Source organism: Muscardinus avellanarius, assembly GCF_963383645.1.
Source record: "Muscardinus avellanarius genome assembly, chromosome: 16".
NCBI lineage: Eukaryota > Metazoa > Chordata > Mammalia > Rodentia > Gliridae > Muscardinus > Muscardinus avellanarius.
The window spans coordinates 20,896,573-20,914,386 of NC_137802.1; the positions used below are offsets into that span (position 1 = coordinate 20,896,573).

General features: G+C 44.8%; 1 protein-coding gene across 1 annotated transcript in view; it reads right to left on the reverse strand.

Annotated features, from left to right (window-relative positions):
• Positions 1-3,415: 3,415 nt before the first annotated feature.
• RAP1GAP2 (RAP1 GTPase activating protein 2) overlaps positions 3,416-17,814 on the reverse strand; it is a gene marked incomplete at both ends in the record, with an annotated part of 286,135 nt that continues 271,736 nt past the window's right edge. Inside the window, 6 exons of the mRNA XM_080713983.1 lie at positions 3,416-3,552; positions 3,669-3,798; positions 4,336-4,412; positions 7,799-7,925; positions 8,407-8,524; positions 8,736-8,849. Coding sequence (XP_080570109.1) covers positions 3,416-3,552; positions 3,669-3,798; positions 4,336-4,412; positions 7,799-7,925; positions 8,407-8,524; positions 8,736-8,849 — 703 coding nt within the window. The remainder of the gene's footprint in view (positions 3,553-3,668; positions 3,799-4,335; positions 4,413-7,798; positions 7,926-8,406; positions 8,525-8,735; positions 8,850-17,814) is intronic.

Here is a 17,814-nt window from a genome sequence, read left to right on the forward strand (position 1 = left end):
CCCTGAGAAGCAGTCTGCTGGAATCCCTTTTCCTCCCTTGTCTTTGCTCCATCTGCATCCCAAATCCCAGGGTCCTCACTGACCAATCCACAAGAGCCCACCTGATAGAAAACAGCAGAGATGGGGCTCCACCAGCACCCCTGACTTCAGGCACCACCCAGCTGGTGCCAAAGCCTAGCTAAACGGCAATGCACTCGATCAGCCACATAGCTGGTGCAGAGGAAAGAACCCTGGGTTGTGGGTTGTATTCTCAGCTTTACCACTAGCTGGCCATGGGCTCACTGGGGCTGGGGTATCTCATCTAGATGATGGCATGGTTGGACGAGATGCAAATGAGGAGCCAGAAGATGCCACCCACAAAGCTAAACCACGGAATATTGTCCAAGAAACATGTGGCATTCATAAGCACAGACAGAAGCTCTGGCTATGACTTTCTATCTCAAATATTTCTGCATTTGTTTTTAAGTATCAGCAAAGATGGAGGCATCTGGGTCCTGACAGCACCTGGGAAGTACAGTTTCTTCAGGAAGTCAGGCAGCCATAGGCCAGAAGTACGACCAGGAGGGCCCTCGTGGAGGCCACAGTAGAAATGTCCCAAACACCAGCATAGCACCACTTACATGAGTCCAGTCACAAGGGCTGAGAGTTTCAGCAAGTTTCTGAGCCCCAAAATGGAGTGCAGCAATAAAAGGAAAGACATTTTGGATCACAGAATGGGTATAGGGGAGCATCCCTCCAGGACCCTGAGCTGCTGTCCACTGTCCAGACGAGGGACAGGAGACCAGGCCCATTCTTGTTCTCTTCCTCCCCATCAGCACTGGGACCTCAGGTGGGCTAGTAGTGCACATTCTGGAAACCACAGTATGGACTTTCTAGAGATGGTAAAGCATAATCCAGAGGAAGGAGGCACCTCAGATCCTACTCGGGGAACTCCAACAGCAGACCAAGGGTGGAGTGTGCATCCCTGGTCTGTGCTTCTCAGATCCTCTGAACACACCCAGCCCTCATGCCCACCAGCTCAGAGGCAGATGCAAATGGGGGAAATGCCAAAGGACCTCAGACCACAATACAACCACCAAGGAACTGTAAACACTGCCTACCAGAAAGGCAAGCCGGAGCTTGTAATTGATCTCAAAGAAAATGCTGTTTGACCTTTCGAGATCCTTCAGAAACCAGCTGATAGCACACAGCAGAGACTACAGGCCCTGTTCTAGCGTGGATGTCGCTACACTGACTTTTAATAAAAGCTGAACAGATATTTCATTGACCTTCTAACTAGAATAAATCTCACCAGACTAGTACTTTACATAAGCACATTTCCCACATGAGGTGAGGGGAGAGGTTCCCCCACCAAAGCCTGCAAATAGGATTCAACAGAAGAGCAGGATTTTCTTTTTCATCTAGAGTTCCTCAAAATTTCACCCTAACATCAAAAGCAATGGAAAAATAGTCTCAATATCAGCCCAATTTGTCACATGTCTCTGTTTTAACTTGAGACTGGGTCCAGATCCCTGTGCCAATAAAATACTTGGTTGGACATCTTGTCATTAAAGTGAGGAACCTAGAAAGTACCACCTGAGTGGCCTTGTGCCACCCTGGGCTTGAGGCCCTGGGTGCACTCAATACTCCAGGGGCCTGCTGTTTAGACTGGGTATTTTACTTGGAGGATGCCCCACCCTGAACCTGGCAGTAGAAATGCCCTGCAGATGTGCCCAGGTGAAAAACCTGAGGAGTTAGAAGGGATGCTCCCCAGGATGAATGGCGCATCCATCTCAGAACAGATGGCTCCAGTAGGAAGTATGGGTGGTTAGCATGAGGTATCTGAACACGAGATGTGGCCCAGCTTGTGGGACTCCTACAGATGTGACGTGTGTCTGCAGGTCTACTGCTGGAGAGGGGAAGAGGAGACGGAGCTAGAGCCCCAGACGTGACTAGAGGGCACAGCCTATGGAAGTGTCCCCACCCTCAGGTGACACTTGGCTCCCCCACAGATGCCAGGGACATAAATTGCTGAGGCACACTGCGATCCTTTCCCACATCTAAGCTTAGCCCGATTCATTGGCCTGGTCAGAGCCTGCCAAGTCATCCCCTGCCTCCCCTTTCCCCCTCACCTGAGTGCTGAGTTGAAATAATTACATCTTCCTTGAACCTCCACAACCAGAGAAGACCTGGACCCCATGGATGCTGGCCAAGTGGGTTTTCCTCAACCAATGCACAACACAGATTGATTCCCTTTCCCTGAATTTCTTCTCACCCGTGGCTTCCCATACCTTTGGGTGGAAAATATCTGCTGAAAGGAGAAAGATAACCTGGGGCTTCTCCTACAGGAACTTGTGTGAAATTAGGGACCAAAAACTTCAGCTACAGTCAAGGAAGCATGCAGCCCAGGTCCCAGACACCCAGCTCTGTCTTTATTAAGGTACCCTGGCAGCAGGACGGCAGCAGTTCCAGGCCTGCACCAGAAACCAAGCAGATGGAGAGACACTCTGGATCTTCAGAGGACACTGGAGCTGTGAGCCCATTTTTTCCAGGACAGCCTCCAGGTTGCTGTAGATCTTGGCTCCTGGAAAGGCAGCCCTTCCACCTCCACTGGGTGTACAAGTGATGGTGAAGCTCCTGCTCACCTCCTTGGAAAGTCACCACACTATGACTAAGGGCAGACAGGCCTGCCTTCTACTCCACAGCTGCCCCTGCTCCCAGATATCTCCCATCTCTAACTCTGAAGCAGATGAACTCCCAGTCCCTGTGTGAGCCCCAGGTACCAAGACACCCTACCCTTCTACAAAGACAGATGACAAACAACCCAGACAGACATCACATCTGGAACAGAGGAGCAGGGGAGCCTTGAGGAATGGGGCCTTGTCCAGAAACAGGGGTGCTTGTGGGGTGCTTGGTGAAGAAGCCAGGACATGGACAATCACTGCTCTGGTGGGCAGGTGGCTGGTGGGGCAGCAGGGCTGTGATGGGCAGAGTAGTAGATGGCACCCCCAAACTTCTGCAACAGAAGCCTCTCCAGGACAGATCAGGCTTCCCTGGAGGAGACAAGGCAGGAGAGGTTACCACACTTGCTAATAGTGTAGCCTCTGGCACCCACATGCCCATGGCTATGGCCCACTGACCCCACTCAGGACAAGGAGGGTGCCAAACGAGGGTACAAAGCCCCAGAAGCTGGGCATAAACATCACTTTGGAAAAAGAAAGGCATCTAGAGTCCATGATAGATGTTGGATAAGTGCTGAAATTCTCATTTTCTCTTCTGTTTTCTCACAAACAGATCCAATATCAGGTGGGCTCAGGCCTATGGTCCCAAATGTGACTCATAGCCCTGGAGTGCCAGATAGAGAGGGGCTGGGGGCTCAGATGGGCTCTTCTGTCTTCACTAGCAGCACCACAGGCCTTAATGGTGGCGAGGAGGCTCATGGTTCATTCTGCTGGAACCATGTGACTGCTGAGTGGAGGTCAGGGGAAGAGGCCTCCTTGGAGTACCCTTCATACTGTTGGCTGGGCAGGGGCATGTCTTGGCATGAAGGGAGGGCACATCCCAGCCTACAGCCTTGGCCAAAGACACAAGAAGGACAAGGCCACCTAAGAGCAGAGAACTGAGAGGAAACTGAGAAGCTCCTCCCTCAGGGCTTGAAGGGGGACTTTGGGCCCTGCTCCTCTGCCTACTGGATCCACACTCCATCCACTTGAGGGAAGACCGATATAGTATCTGCCCCATTTCCACTGGCCAACCCTTCCCATCCACCCAATCTTCTACTCCTTCCCCTTGCAACCTCTCAGACCTGGAGGAGCCCATCTAGAGGTAGCAGGATGAGATCACCCCAGCTGGCAGAGTCTTTTTGACTATTTCCAGCTCATAAGGCAACTGGCACCCTGATCTTAGAGAAATATATTACACCCCTCATGGCTACCGCAGGACACTCACTCACCCATCTTGGACAGAAGAGGTACTCCTCTTTCACGCTAGTGACCCTGTTTTAAGAAACATCCATAGAAGAGTTTTAGATAATCAGGCAACAATATACTCCACACACTTCTGTGCCCTTGTCTCTCAATAACCTGATGATCTCGGGAAGGGACATAGGGCCACAGGAGCAGCTATTCCAATCTCACATCTGGGCAGGAGTGTGGCTGGCAAGCTCCTGGCTGGTGCCCGTGCCATGTGGGGATGGCTGGCCAGAGCTTTCCTTCCCCTAACTCTCTGGGGAACCCATATATGATATCTGAGATTCACTCTCCCTCCAACCTACAGAAAAGAAGGCTGGCTTTTAGAGGAGACTGTAGGTGGACATGGGGGCTGTTCCCATGTCACCCCCACACTCCAGATCCTTACCGCACTGGAGCTGGCATGGCTGAGCTTATCAAAGCGGAACTTCAGGTTTGATCTTGGGGAGTTTCTGCTTTTGGCATCTAAGAAAAGAAGATTGGCCATGAAAAGGGGTGAGACTGCAGAGGTCATGTGAGCAGGATGTGGGGATGAATGGGGAGGCCAGGAGAAGGGGCTTGCCTCAAGGCACACTGGGAGGGCTGTACATACACACAGAGCCAACTGAAACTTTCAGAAATGTTATGAGGTAGTTGTTAAATACAAGCATACAAGCCAGTTTTAAAAAATTATATAAGCTTAGAAGTAAATAAATCATATTCAACAAAAGGTAATAAATACTCAAAATCCACCATGTCCTTTTGTTTTACTGTGCTTTGCTACATTATCTGGACTCTCCCATCTACTATATTCAAATGGCAAAAATACCCTACCATAGTGGACTGCATTTCACCCAGCCCCACATTCAGGGACATCACGGTGGGTGCTTGAGATCAACGGTAATAGAAACATTTACACCACAGAAACTGACAAATGATACAGATCTGTGCTTGACTTCTCATTTTGTTTTCTAGATTTAAGAAACTAATGTAGAAAGTAATGATGCAGATTAAACTTGAAAATGTGTTGTGCCTGTAGCCTATGAATAGCCCTAAAAGACTGAGTGAATATTCTTCCAGTATTTGAAATCTCTTATCCAAATGAATAAAGTCCTCTTAATATAAATCATTCATTAGCATAAATGATAGTATTAACTGATATTCATGTCTGAACCACACATGTTCATCATCTGCAACCTTCAGTTGGCTATAGATACAAGCAGAGGCACATATCAATGAAAGTGTTTTGTGAGAATCAATTGGACAAAAGTGTTTATAGAAAAGAACATTAGCCGGGCATGGTGGCTCAAGCTTGTAATCCCCACGCTTGGGAGGCTGAGACAGGAGGATCGCACAGGTTCGAAGCCAGCCTCAGCTACTTAGTGAGGCTCTCAGCAACTTAGTGAGACCCTGTTTCCAAATGAAGTATAAAATAGGTCTGGGAGGACAGCCCAGAGGTAGAAAAGCCACTGGGTTCCACCCCCAGTAGAAAGAAAGAAAGAAGAAAGAAATAAAGAGAGAAAGAAAGAAAGAAAGGAAGGAAGGAAGAAAGGAAGAAAGAAGAAAGAGAACATTGTATATATTTTTATCATTCATTAAAATTGGTGCCTCAGATCTATTATATCAGTAAAATTTATAAAAATTTTAAGTGTGTGTGTGTGTGTGTGTGTGTGTGTGTGTGTGTGTGTTCATGCTTGCACACAGGGGTGGAAAAACCCACTGTTACATTTTTACCACTACACCACTGGCCAGAGGGCCACTGGATGTCTGGTTTTCCTGTAGCTAAAGAAATCTACACCTTACTTCCATCCTCCTAGAAGCTACATGGATTCCCCCAGTTGAGTGACCCTGATAATGCTTTTCTGGGCCCCAGAAAGCCCAGGTGTGAAATGACCAATGATCAGGCCTCTGCAATTTAGAAGATTCAATGTCAGCCCGCCCCCCCACCAGGCTACCTCCCTCCCCTCAGCCTGCCTTTGCCAAAAATTCAGACAAACAGCCTGAACCAGGTTCCTAGGTCTCCCAAAGTCCACCCTGATTCCACACTACAACTAGGAATAGGTACAACTAGGCTAGGGGTTGGGGTAGAAAGCAGCCCACTAGGGATAAAAACAGCAAAAAAGAGTTATCAGACGATGTACCACCAGGAGGTGCAATAAGCTCTGGGCAAGAGTTTCCAGACCTGTTCCAGGTTCTCTTCTGCCCTGGGTGGTTTTAAGCACCAAAACTTACTCATTTAGATTATATTTTTAGCATCACATAGGAACTAGATTTGGTTACAGAGTCTTTCATTCATTCCATAAATATTTAATTAAGCATTATTTTATTTTGAAAAGTCAGGAAGGTGTATGAATATCCTGTTTTACAGATGAGGAAACTAAGGCCCAGAAAGGTTAGAAGACAGCTGCAAAGCTTCCCATCCACAGAAGAAGCACTAACAGATCTTCCCTGCATCGTCTCTTTGACCTTGTTGACCTCTTTTACCAACACTATGAAAACCCCAGAAGCATTTTGGCTGAACCATTGTAAGAGCCCATTCTGTGTCTCTTATCATTTATACTTTTTAAAAACTATTATATTATGCCTATGCATAATGATGGGGTTCATTTTTGCATATTTGTACATGCAGAAGCATAATTTGGTCAGTTTCATTTCCCAGTGCCTCCCCTTCTCCCTCTTCATGCTCCTCTTTTTCTACTTTCCTGGTCTTCCTTTTATTTTCATGACGTGTGTCTCTATCATTTATATTCGAGAGTCTCAACCTATTCCACTTCAGACCAGGTAATTCTTTGTTGTGGGGTGCAGCAGGGATGCATTGTTTAGCAGGATCCCTGGCCTTGACCCACTTAGGTTAACAGTCCTATATACTTTATAAGCATAAATTAATTTAATCTTTAGCCAACCAGCCCTGTGAAGTAGAAACTACTATTCCTGTCCATTTATTTTTAGCTGGGAGAAACTGAGGCTCAATAACTTGCCCAGTGTCACATAACTAGTGAGTGGCAGACAGATCTAGGCTTTGGAGGCAGGCTCCAGGGTCTGGTGCTTGCCCTGTTCTAGGCTGCCCTCCTCCAGGGCACCCACAGTTCCCACCTGGAGAGACAGTGCCTATCACACAGGGCCACTCAGATGGTCCCCGGAGCCAGTCTTTCCCCTCCCCCAGAGACCATGCTTCCTACTCCACCCAACTTCAGAGCCTTGAAAGGCCCAGATTCCTCCTGCCCCTTCACCCCACCACCAGGCCTTGTGATCCTACCTCCTGATACCCACGTGCTATGCCCTGCTGTGCTCCCTGCCCTACCAATCCTTCCTGCACAGCATGAGCTGCCAAAAAGGTCTTCCTCCACTCCAGGCAGTGTTTCTCTACTTCAGAACCTTTGAGGCTTGTGGTCCCTGCAATGGCTTCCATAGCCAACAGGACAGCACCACAACCCTTCTTAGGTCTCCAGCAGCACCCCTGTGGCCACTCCAGCCTGCCTCTCTCTTGCCTCCCATGAACTACAGCTATACTGAACCACCTGTGGTCCCACAACACCTGGTCCCTCAGACCCCAGCCTTCCCAAGTGCTGTACCCTCTTATCCTTGCATTATCAGGATTATAGCCATGACCAAGAGGCCCTGGATAGTCAACAGGTCTGCAGAGAGTGCTCTTCCACTAGGGAGTCTCCAGCATATAAGTCAGCGCTGAGCCTTAGTTTTCCCATATTAGTAAAGAGTAATAAGAACACAATCTTAGGGTTGAAGGACAGAGGAAAAGTGCTACTAGAGTTTAAGAGAGAAATGAAAACTGGCAGGTGAAAACCTCCCCCTCCCCCGCAGTGATGGGCCCCATCCTCCTGGCCATGGCACCCGTGCTCCCAGGTACCACTGACCGGTGGGGCTCCGGCTTATGATGATGGGGGTGGCAGCTGCCCCCAGGCTGGGACTCTCGCTGCTCGGGGATGGGCTGTAGACAAACACCTCCTGCTTGAAGGGCGAGGTTGTGGACAGCTGGCTGCTCTGAGGAGAGAGGCTGGGTGAGCAAGGCCAGGGTATCCTCGGCAGCCCTGAAGGACCCCATGTCAGGCAGCCCTGAAGCAGGGCCCCACAACCCAAGGTGGACACTCTGCCATCCCACTTAGAAGCTGGTCTTTTCTTCTTGCTGCCCCAGCCCTGACTCCAACCTCTCCCCTTCTAGGAAGTGCCTCTGACCCAGTCCCAGGGACACTGACCCCTAACCTCTCCAGCCAGTCCCCCTTACCCCTGGGCAGGAAAATCATCCATCCTAGCCCTGGCCTTTTACAGCTGTTGATCTGTCACTCCACTACAGCTCCTTCCCCAGTGCTCCCAGAGGCTGGTGACAGCAGCCTAGGCCACCTCTGGTTCCCATATCTCCCCCCCTTCATCTGTACAGATTGAGGAGGCTCTGCCCATAGAACTACTGGAATACATAGAGTGTGGATGAGCCTGGTGCCTCCCTAAGGGTGCAGGGTACACCTACCCCACTGTCACACTCTTCCATGGCCTCCCCCTCCCCCGCGGTGCTGCTGAAGCTGCTGGTGCTGGAGGAGGAGCGGGAGATGTTGGCCCGGCCATTCTCCTTCCACTTGACAAAGGGCCTGCGGAGAACAGAGAGCGAGGCCAGCTCTGGTTACACACCGCCAAAACCCTGTCAACCCAAGGCCCTTCCCAGGCTGAGAGCTGGGCTGGCCCAACAGACACTCCAGAGAGTCCCAAAGGCAAGACAGGCTGGGCTTGCCTGGAGACAGAGCACATGCATCAAGGCTCCAACTGGCACATGCGACCTCTCCCTTGCCTGAATGCTCTTACTTCTCTTTGTTGGGGCATATTTCCGGAGAGCTGGGATTAGATGAAGTCTCAGACTTTATCTCCTGAGAAGAGTGTCCACCATCCGGGGTCTTGGGGGTGCTGGCAGCACTGTCACTGGGAGAACAGGAATGAAGAGGAGTGAGGCCATGGATCCAGCTCCCAAGCCCCGTCCACCCCAGGCCCAAGACAGAGCACTGACCATGGGGCTCAAATAGCCCTACAAAGCATGGCTGCCAGGGTTTCCTTTCCCACCCCAGCCCCTCAGAGTGCAGTAAACAACAGCCTGGATGACCTATGCAAAGGTTATTCTTGGTTCATGGGCAAAAGTCCAGAGTTATCAAGCAGGAGCCTCCACCCCTTGTCCAAGCTGGCCAGTCCACCTGACAGAACTGTGTCAAGAGCGGGCCCCACAGGGCAGAGAGGGGACTCTGTGAAGGAAACAACCCGGTAAACATTTTCTGGAAGGTGCTAGGAGGGCCAACTGCTGTATGACTGGGATGCTACATACACACTACAATACGAGCCCCCTGGATTCTATGTGACAAGGCAGCCCTGGGTCCAGGGGAAGAGTGCTACCCTCAGTCCCAGGATCCAAGAGTTCCGCTCTCCCATAGTTTAGTAATGACCATGTACCAGTGCTCACCACTGACCCCATGCCAGCTGTTGGGGACATGATGGCTCCATCCTTAATGCATTTTTTTAATAACAGCATTATTGAGATATGAAACACATACCACATAGCTCATCTATTTAAAGTGGACAACTAAGTAGTTTTTTTCTTATTTTTTATTTATTTATTACAAATTTTTTATTGAACATATTTGGTTTACATTTAAACTATACTTGGTGCCCTCTCCCCCCCCCGCCCCCATTTTCCCTTCACCCCTCCCACCAATGATTTTCCAGGGTAACCATGCCACATTCATAATTTTACACGTATTCGGATGTAGACCCTCATTAAATAAGTTCAGCATTCCTCCTCTCCTATCCTTCCATTCAAACTTTGCTGGTATTTCCCCTCCATTTTCTGGAGTCCCACTGGTATCCTCTATGTTCCCTAGTTTGGGCATATTAAAGGAAACATATGTATCTTCTCCTTCTGTGCTTGGCTGATCTCACTTAACATAATGTTCTCCAGGACTTTCCATCTTCTTGCAAATGATATGATTTTGTTCTTCTTTATGGCTGAATAGAATTCCATCGTGTGGATTTCCCAAAGTTTTGCAATCCATTCATCAGTTGATGGAGGCCTGGGTTGGTTCCATATTTTGGCTATTACGAATTGTGCTGCTATGAACATAGGTATGCATATGTTGCTGTAGTTCTCTGTATTCAACCCCTTTGGAAAAATACCCAGAAGTGGTATAGCTGGGTCATATGGTGGATCTATTCCCAGTTTTCTTAGGAATCTCCACAGAGAAATCCATAGTGGCTGAACTAATCTGCACTCCCACCAACAGTGTAAAAGAGTTTCTCTTTCCCCACATCCTCGCCAGCATTTGTGGTTGTTTGATTTCTTTATGTTTGCCACTCTGACTGGTGTTAGATGGAATCTCAGTGTAGTTTTGATTTGCATCTCCCTGATGGCCAATGATGTAGAACATCTTTTCATGTATCTATTGGCCCTTTGTATCTCTTCTTTTGTGAAGTGTCTATTCAGCTCATTTGCCCATTTCTTGATTGGGTTGTTTGTTTTGCTACTGTAGATTCTTTTGAGCTCTTTGTATATTCTGGATATTAGCCCCCTATCAGAGTGGTGTCTGGTAAAAATTTTCTCCCATTCTGTAGGCTTCCTCTTTAGGTTCTTGATGGTTTCCTTTGATGAGAAGAAACTTTTTAGTTAGATGCTATCCCACTTGTTTATTCTTGCTTTAATTTCCTGAGCTTTGGAGGTTTTGTTGAGAAAGTGACTGCCTGTGCCAATATGTTGTAGTGTTGATCCTATGCTCTCCTCTACTAACTTCACAGTCTCACGTCTAATTTCTAAGTCTTTGATTTATCTCGAGTTGATTCCTGTGCATGGTGAGATGTAGGGGTTTAGTTCCATCTTTCTACAAATGTTTAGCCAGTTCTCCCAGCACCATTTGTTGAAAAGGCTGTCTTTTCTCCAGTGTATGAGTTTGGCCCCTTTGTCAAAGATTAATTGACTGAAGATGTGTGGATTTGTTTCTGTATCTTCTATTCTAATCCACTGGTCAGTATATCTGTTATTGTGCCAGTACCATGCTGTTTTTACTACTATTGCTCTATAGTATAATTTGAAGTCTGGGATTGTGATGCCTCCTGCATGTTTCTTATTGCTGAGAATTTCTTTGGCTATTCTGGGTTTTTTCTTTCTCCATATAAAGTTCATGATTGATTTTTCTAGGTCTATGAAGAATGTCGCTGGTATTTTAATGGGAATTGCATTGAATCTATACATCAGTTTTGGCAGAATGCCCATTTTGATGATATTTATTCTGCCTATCCATGAGCATGGAAGACCTTTCCATCTTCCAAGGTCTTCTTCAATTTCTTTCTTTAATGTTTTATAGTTTTTGTTGTAGAGGTCTTTTATGTCTTTGGTTAGGTTTATTCCTAGGTATTTTATTGGTTTTGAGGTTATAGTGAATGGAATTATTTTCTTTGTTTCTTTCATTGTGGATTCATTGTTGGCATATAGAAAAGCCACTGATTTCTTTAGATTGATTTTGTATCCTGCGACTTTGCTGAATTTGTTGATCAGCTCCAGAAGTCCTTTGGTTGAGTTCTCTGGGTCTTCCAGATAAAGGATCATGTCATCTGCGAATAAGGATAATTTTAATTCCTCTCTTCCTATGTGAATTCCTTTGATTTCCTTCTCTTGTCTTATTGCTGTGGCAAGAGTCTCAAGGACTATACTGAAAAGGAGTGGTGATAGTGGGCATCCTTGTCTTGTTCCTGATTTTAGAGGAAATTCTTGCAGTTTTTCTCCATTCAATATAATGTTAGCTTTGGGTGTACAGTATAAACCCAAAGCCTTAATGATGTTGAAGTATGTTCCTTCTATCCCAATTTTCTGCAGTGTTTTTAACATAAATGGGTGTTGGATTTTGTCGAATGCTTTTTCAGCATCTATTGCTATGACAATGTGGTTTTTGTTCTTGGTTCTATTTATGTGGTGAATAATATGTATTGATTTGCGTATGTTGAACCAGCCTTGTTTTTCTGGGATGAAACCAACTTGGTCATGATGTATTATTCTCTTGATATAATTTTGAATATGTATGGCTAGTATTTTGTTTAGAATTTTTGTGTCTATGTTCATTAAGGATATAGGTCTGTAATTTTCCTTTATTGAGGTATCTTTACTTGGTTTGGGGATTAATGTGATACTGGTCTCATAGAAGGAATTTGGGAGAGTTCCATCTCTTTCAATTTCTTGGAACAGGTTATGAAGTATTGGTATTAGTTGTTCACTGAAGATTTTGTAGAATTCAGCTGGAAACCCACTGGGCCTGGGCTTTTCTTTGTTGGGAAGAATTTTTATTACCATTTCTATTTCTTTGGCTGCTATTGGTTGGTTTAGGCTTGCTATGTCCTCTTGGTTGAGTGTAGGAAGGTTAACTGTGCTTAGAAATCTATCAATTTCTTCCATGTTTTCAAGTCTATTGGAGTATAAATTTTTAAAGTAGTTTCTGATAAGCTTTTGAATTTCTTCACTACCTGTGGTGATATCTCCTTTTTCATTTCTAATTTTGATAATTTGAGTTGATTCTCTTTTTCATTTGGTTAGGTTGGCCAGGGGTTTATCAATTCTATTAATCTTTTCAAAGAACCAACTTTTTGTTTTATTGATTCTTTGAATTATTTTTTGTTCTCTATTTCATTTATTTCTGCTCTAATTTTAATGATTTCTTGCCTTCTGCTGGCTTTGGGAATAGACTGTTGCAGTCTTCCTAGGTCCTTGAGTTGTGTCATTAGGTTCTTTACTTGGTGGTTCTCTGTCCTTCTTATGTGGGCACTCATTGCAATAAACTTTCCTCTTAGTACTGCCTTCATAGTGTCCCATAGATTTTGGTAGGTTGTGTCTCTGTTTTCGTTTGTTTCCATAAATTTCTTTATTTCTCCCCTAATTTCTGCTCTTACCCATTCATCATTCAATAGTGTATTATCTCCATGTATTTGAATAATTTCTTTTGAGTATCCTGTTATTGATTTCTAATTTTATTCCATTATGGTCTGAAAAGATGCAAGGAATTATATTACATTTTTTTAAATTTGCTGGTGCTTTCTTTGTGTCCCAGGATGTGGTCTATTTTGGAGAAGGTTCCATGGACTGCTGAGAATGTGTATTCTGTAGTTCTTGGCTGAAATATTCTGTAAATGTCTATTAGGTCCATTTGGTTTATGGTTTTCTTTAGTTCTAAAGAGTCTTTACTCATCTTTTGCCTTGAAGATCAATCCAGTGGCATGAGAGGTGTATTAAAGTCTCCCAGAATTATTGTGTTTTGGTCTATTTGGGATCTTATGTCCAGAAGGGTTTGTTTTACAAATGTGGTTGCACCCACATTTGGGGCATAAATATTTACTATCATTATATATTCTTGGTGTATTGTTCCTTTTAATAAAAGGAAGTGCCCTGATTTGTCTCTTCTGATGTGTTTTAAAGTCTGTTTTGTTGGATATCAGGGTTGCTACCCCTGCTCTTTTTTGGTCACCGTTGGCATGGTATATCTTTTTCCATCCTTTCACTTTCAGTTTGTGAATGTCTTTGGCTATAAGGTGAGTTTCTTGCAGACAGCATATATTTGGATTATGTTTTTAATCCACATTGCCAGTCTATGTCTTTTGATCGGTGAGTTAAGTCCTTTGACGTTAAGAGATATTATTGAAATATGATTTTTGTTTTCTGCCATTTTGTGTTCTGTCTACTACTGGGTGGTTTGGTCTTTCTTCTTTACTTAGATGGCATACTTATTAACTTCCTCTCTTCTCTGGTTCTGAAGTCTGTTTCTTTTTTCTTTTTTATGGTTTATTTCTTTAAGAATTTTCTCTAGTGTTGGCTTTGAATTCATGAATTTTTTAAGATTCTGTTTATCATGAAAGACTTTGATTTCTCCATTTATATTGAATAGTAGTTTTGCTGGATAAATAAGCTTTGGTTGGAAGTTATTTTCTTCCAGGGTCTGAATCACATCATACCAGTCTCTCCTAGCATTCATGACCTGGGGTGATTCTTATGTTTTTGCCTCTATATGTCACCCGTCCTTTTGTTCTCACTGCTTTTAAGATTCTTTCCTTGGCTTCTATGTTGGTCATTTTGGCTATTATGTGGCATGGGGAGGTACTTCTTTGGTCTTGTCTCAGTGGTGTTCTGTATGCCTCCTGGACATGAAGGTCCAAGTCTCCTTCCATGTTTGCAAAATTCTCTGAAATTATTTCTTTGAAGAGATTACGGATGCCCTTGGTCTGTACCTCTATCCCTTCTTCAATGCCTATTATCCGTAAGTTAGAATGCTTCATATTATCCCATATTTGCTGGATGTTTAGGTTTTGTTGCTGTAAAGATTTCTGTATGTCACTGACTGTGTTTTTGGTTTTGGATGTACTGTCTTCCAAAAGTGATACTGTCTTCCATTTCATCAAATCTTCCAGAATTTCTTTCTATTGCCATCTTCATTTCACTTACTGACTCTTTCATTTCATTCCAGACCTCTTTCTGATTCTTTCTCAGTATTTTTAACTCATCTTTCATCTTCTCTAGACTTGTTTTAAATCCTTTCATCATATTGTAAATCAAGATTCGGAACTCTGCTTCTTGCATTTCTTGTAGGTCAGTATTCATGACTTCTGTCGTTTCTCCACTATTCCTGGTTCTCATATTTTCAGAGTTCTCAGGCCTGTTCTTCTGTTGTCTTCCCATTGATTGTGGTTGTTGTGTATAGTCCAGTCTTAGTAGTAGAAATTTAGAAGAGTCAACATGTTAGCAGTACTTTTTCGAATGTTGAGGGTTGGGTGATAACGAAGTATGATGATGGAGTAGCTAGGGTGATGGGTGCAGGAGAGAATATAAGTATGTTGTGGATGAATTTAAGAATAATGGGGTTGAATCAGGTTGAGAATGTGAGAAGGTTAAATAGTAGGACCCTTGTATTTATTAGAATATTTAAGTATGGAGATGTGAGGAACTTTGCGTGTTAAAGAGAGAGGTTCAGTTAGGGGACAAGGGGAAAGATTTGAAGGAAGCTAGTTGATAGTCTGAACTATAGAGTTTTGTAGAGGGAGTGGGAGGAAGGCTCACACACAAATGGATAAAGTAACAAAATAAGGTAGAAAGACTATTATACATCAAGTAAATACAGCAGCATTGACAACACAATAATGGACCACCAGATGGGAGCAAGAAGGGTTAAGAGAGTAGGCAGGATAAACCTAAGGCAAAGTAAAACAACCATGTGATATAAAGTGAAAGATCCAAACAAACAATAAACCCAAATAATCATAAAAAAGAAGAAAGAAAAGAAAAACAAAATGAAAGAGAAAAAAAAGCGTGCACCCCCCCCCCAAAAAAAAAAAACCGGAAAAAGAAAAAGACTCCAAAACCAAAGAAGGGGAAAAAAGCAACAACAATAAAGCCAAAATTGGCATCAAAAAGGAAGAAAATATAAAAACCTAAAATACTAAAATAAGAGAAAAAAAAAGAGAGAAGGAAACAGTCCTACTATTTTACTAACATGCCGTGTGGCTCTGTGCAAGTGTCACGCCTTAAGCGCCCTTGCTCTGTCAGTGGGTTTGAACGCATTATCCTGTGCGGACACTGGCACCTCAGTTGTCGTCATGTCTAGTGACACTCACTGCGTGCCCACTGGCTCCATAGTTCATCTGAGCGTGCTGCTACCTGGCCGTCCAATCGGAAGCTCTGACGGCAGGCAGTATATCCATATCTGGGGGATGACAAGTCCGTGTCGGGGACCCTGTAGGTCTCCCAGTGTCTCTGTGGGTGCCTCTTCTGTTGCGCCAACTGTGCCGCTCAGGGGTTCAGCTACTCTTGCAGATTGGGATGTTAAAGTTCTATGAACACTTTCAGACTCTTATTTCACAGGGCTGCCAGTGTTGCCGTTCCCCAAAACCCTTTTTGGGTCGGCGGCTCGATATGGCACCTTTTGTGGATGTTGTGGGGACTCTTGCAGGTCAGAATTCCTGGGTCTCTTCTGCAGTAGTCTGAGTCCGTTTGGGGAGGTAAGTTGGGCTGGGCCGTGCCCTCTCGTGGCTGGGCCTCGGATCCTCCGGATGGGGCTGCGCAGATTAGGGCTTTGTCTGGATCTGTGATGTAGCCTACGCTGGATCTCAGCTGCAGCAGCTGAGAAAGTGCTCGCTCAGGGCTGGTGCCGAAGGGGCACGGGGTGAGCGGAGCTCTAGCCTCCTCGGGACCCCTGGGGCAGCTTACCAGCAGATGGCAGTCCAGCGCGGAGGTGGCTTACTGGCAGAGGACGGTCCGGCACGGAGGTGGCTTGGCTCGCTGGCAGCCTGGGTCCCCGAGGGAATTTTCCTCTTGGTATAAAGGTACGATACTCGACCTTTTTATTTTTTCTTTTCTTTTCTTCCGCAGTTCGGGGGTTTCTGGATATCTTCTGCCGAGGCTCCTGGATCATTTTTGGTTTCTGAGATGTATTTATTTTGTTGGTTAAGACACTGCTTTCTCGGTAGTTGAACTTTATTTATTTCAACTACTGAGAAGTGCTGTGTCCCATAGTTGCCATTTTGATTCTCCTAAGTAGTTTTTAGTATATTTACATAATAGTGCAAGCATCACTACAATTTAATTTTAGAACATTTTCAGACTTCCTAAAAGAAACTCTGGCCCCATTTATAATCTTTGCCTATGCCTCCTCTCTCCCACCTCCTAGCAACTAGTAACCCATTCTCCATCTCTGTTTTTCTAGTCTGGACATTTCACATACATGAAATCACACAATATATTTTAGTCTATGCACCTAGCTCCTTTCACTAGCATATGCTTTCAAAGTTCACCTAAGTTGTAGCATGCATCAGCATTTCAGTACTTTTCATTGCAAAATAAATTCCATTTTGTGGCTGGATGACATTTTATTTATTGAGTCATCAAGTGATGGACATGTGGATTGTTTCCACCTTATGTTTCCATTATGAGTAAGGCTGCGATGAACATCTGAGTACCAAGTTATACCACTGTAATAATTTTTTAATGGGCAATTGCCTTCAGTTCTCTTGGGTAATTCTATGTTTTGCTTTCTAAGAAACTGCCAGTCTGATTCCCAAAGATGGTGCACTATTTTACATCCCCACAAACATTGAACGAAGACTCCAATTTCTCTATAACCTCTCCAATACTTGTTGTTATATGTATTTTTGACCCTAGCCACACTAGAGATGTTAAGTGTCTCAATGCACTTTTGAGCTATATCCCAAGAACTTTCTATTTTTTTGTTTTAAAATAGGATCTTGCTAAGTTTTGAGAGTGTCTTGTTAAATTACTGAAGCTGGCCTCAAATTTGTGATCCACTTGTCACAGTTTTATGGTATACTGGGATTACAGGCATGCACCACCATGCCTCCTTCAATGCACTTTTTTTTTTTTTTTTTTTTTTTTTGCAGGTCTGGGGATGGAACCCAGAGGCATTTGACCTTCAAGCTATACCCCCTGCCCTATTTTTTATTCTTTATTTTGAAACAGGGTCTAACTAAGTTGCAGAAGGCTTCACTAAGTAGCTGAGGTGGTCCACGAACCACAATCCTCCAGTCTCGGGCTCCCGAATGCTGGGATCACAAGTGTGCACCATCACACCCGGCTTTCAATGGACTTTTGATGAGGTTGCTAGCGACCTCCTCGCTGATGACTAATGTAAGGGTCTGGACCGCTCTCCCTGACTTGCCTACACATCTGACCCTTTGGCATCAGAGACCCCACATACTCCATAGACTCTCCCATTCCTCTCTTCTCCTTTCCAGTTCTGTTGATGGGCTCTCTGACCTCCACTTGCCCTTGAACACAGGGTTTTTATGCACCCTCTAGGACTAGTCATATTCCTTCATTCATCGATCTTTAACCAGCACCTCTATCCTAGTGCTGCCTAACTCA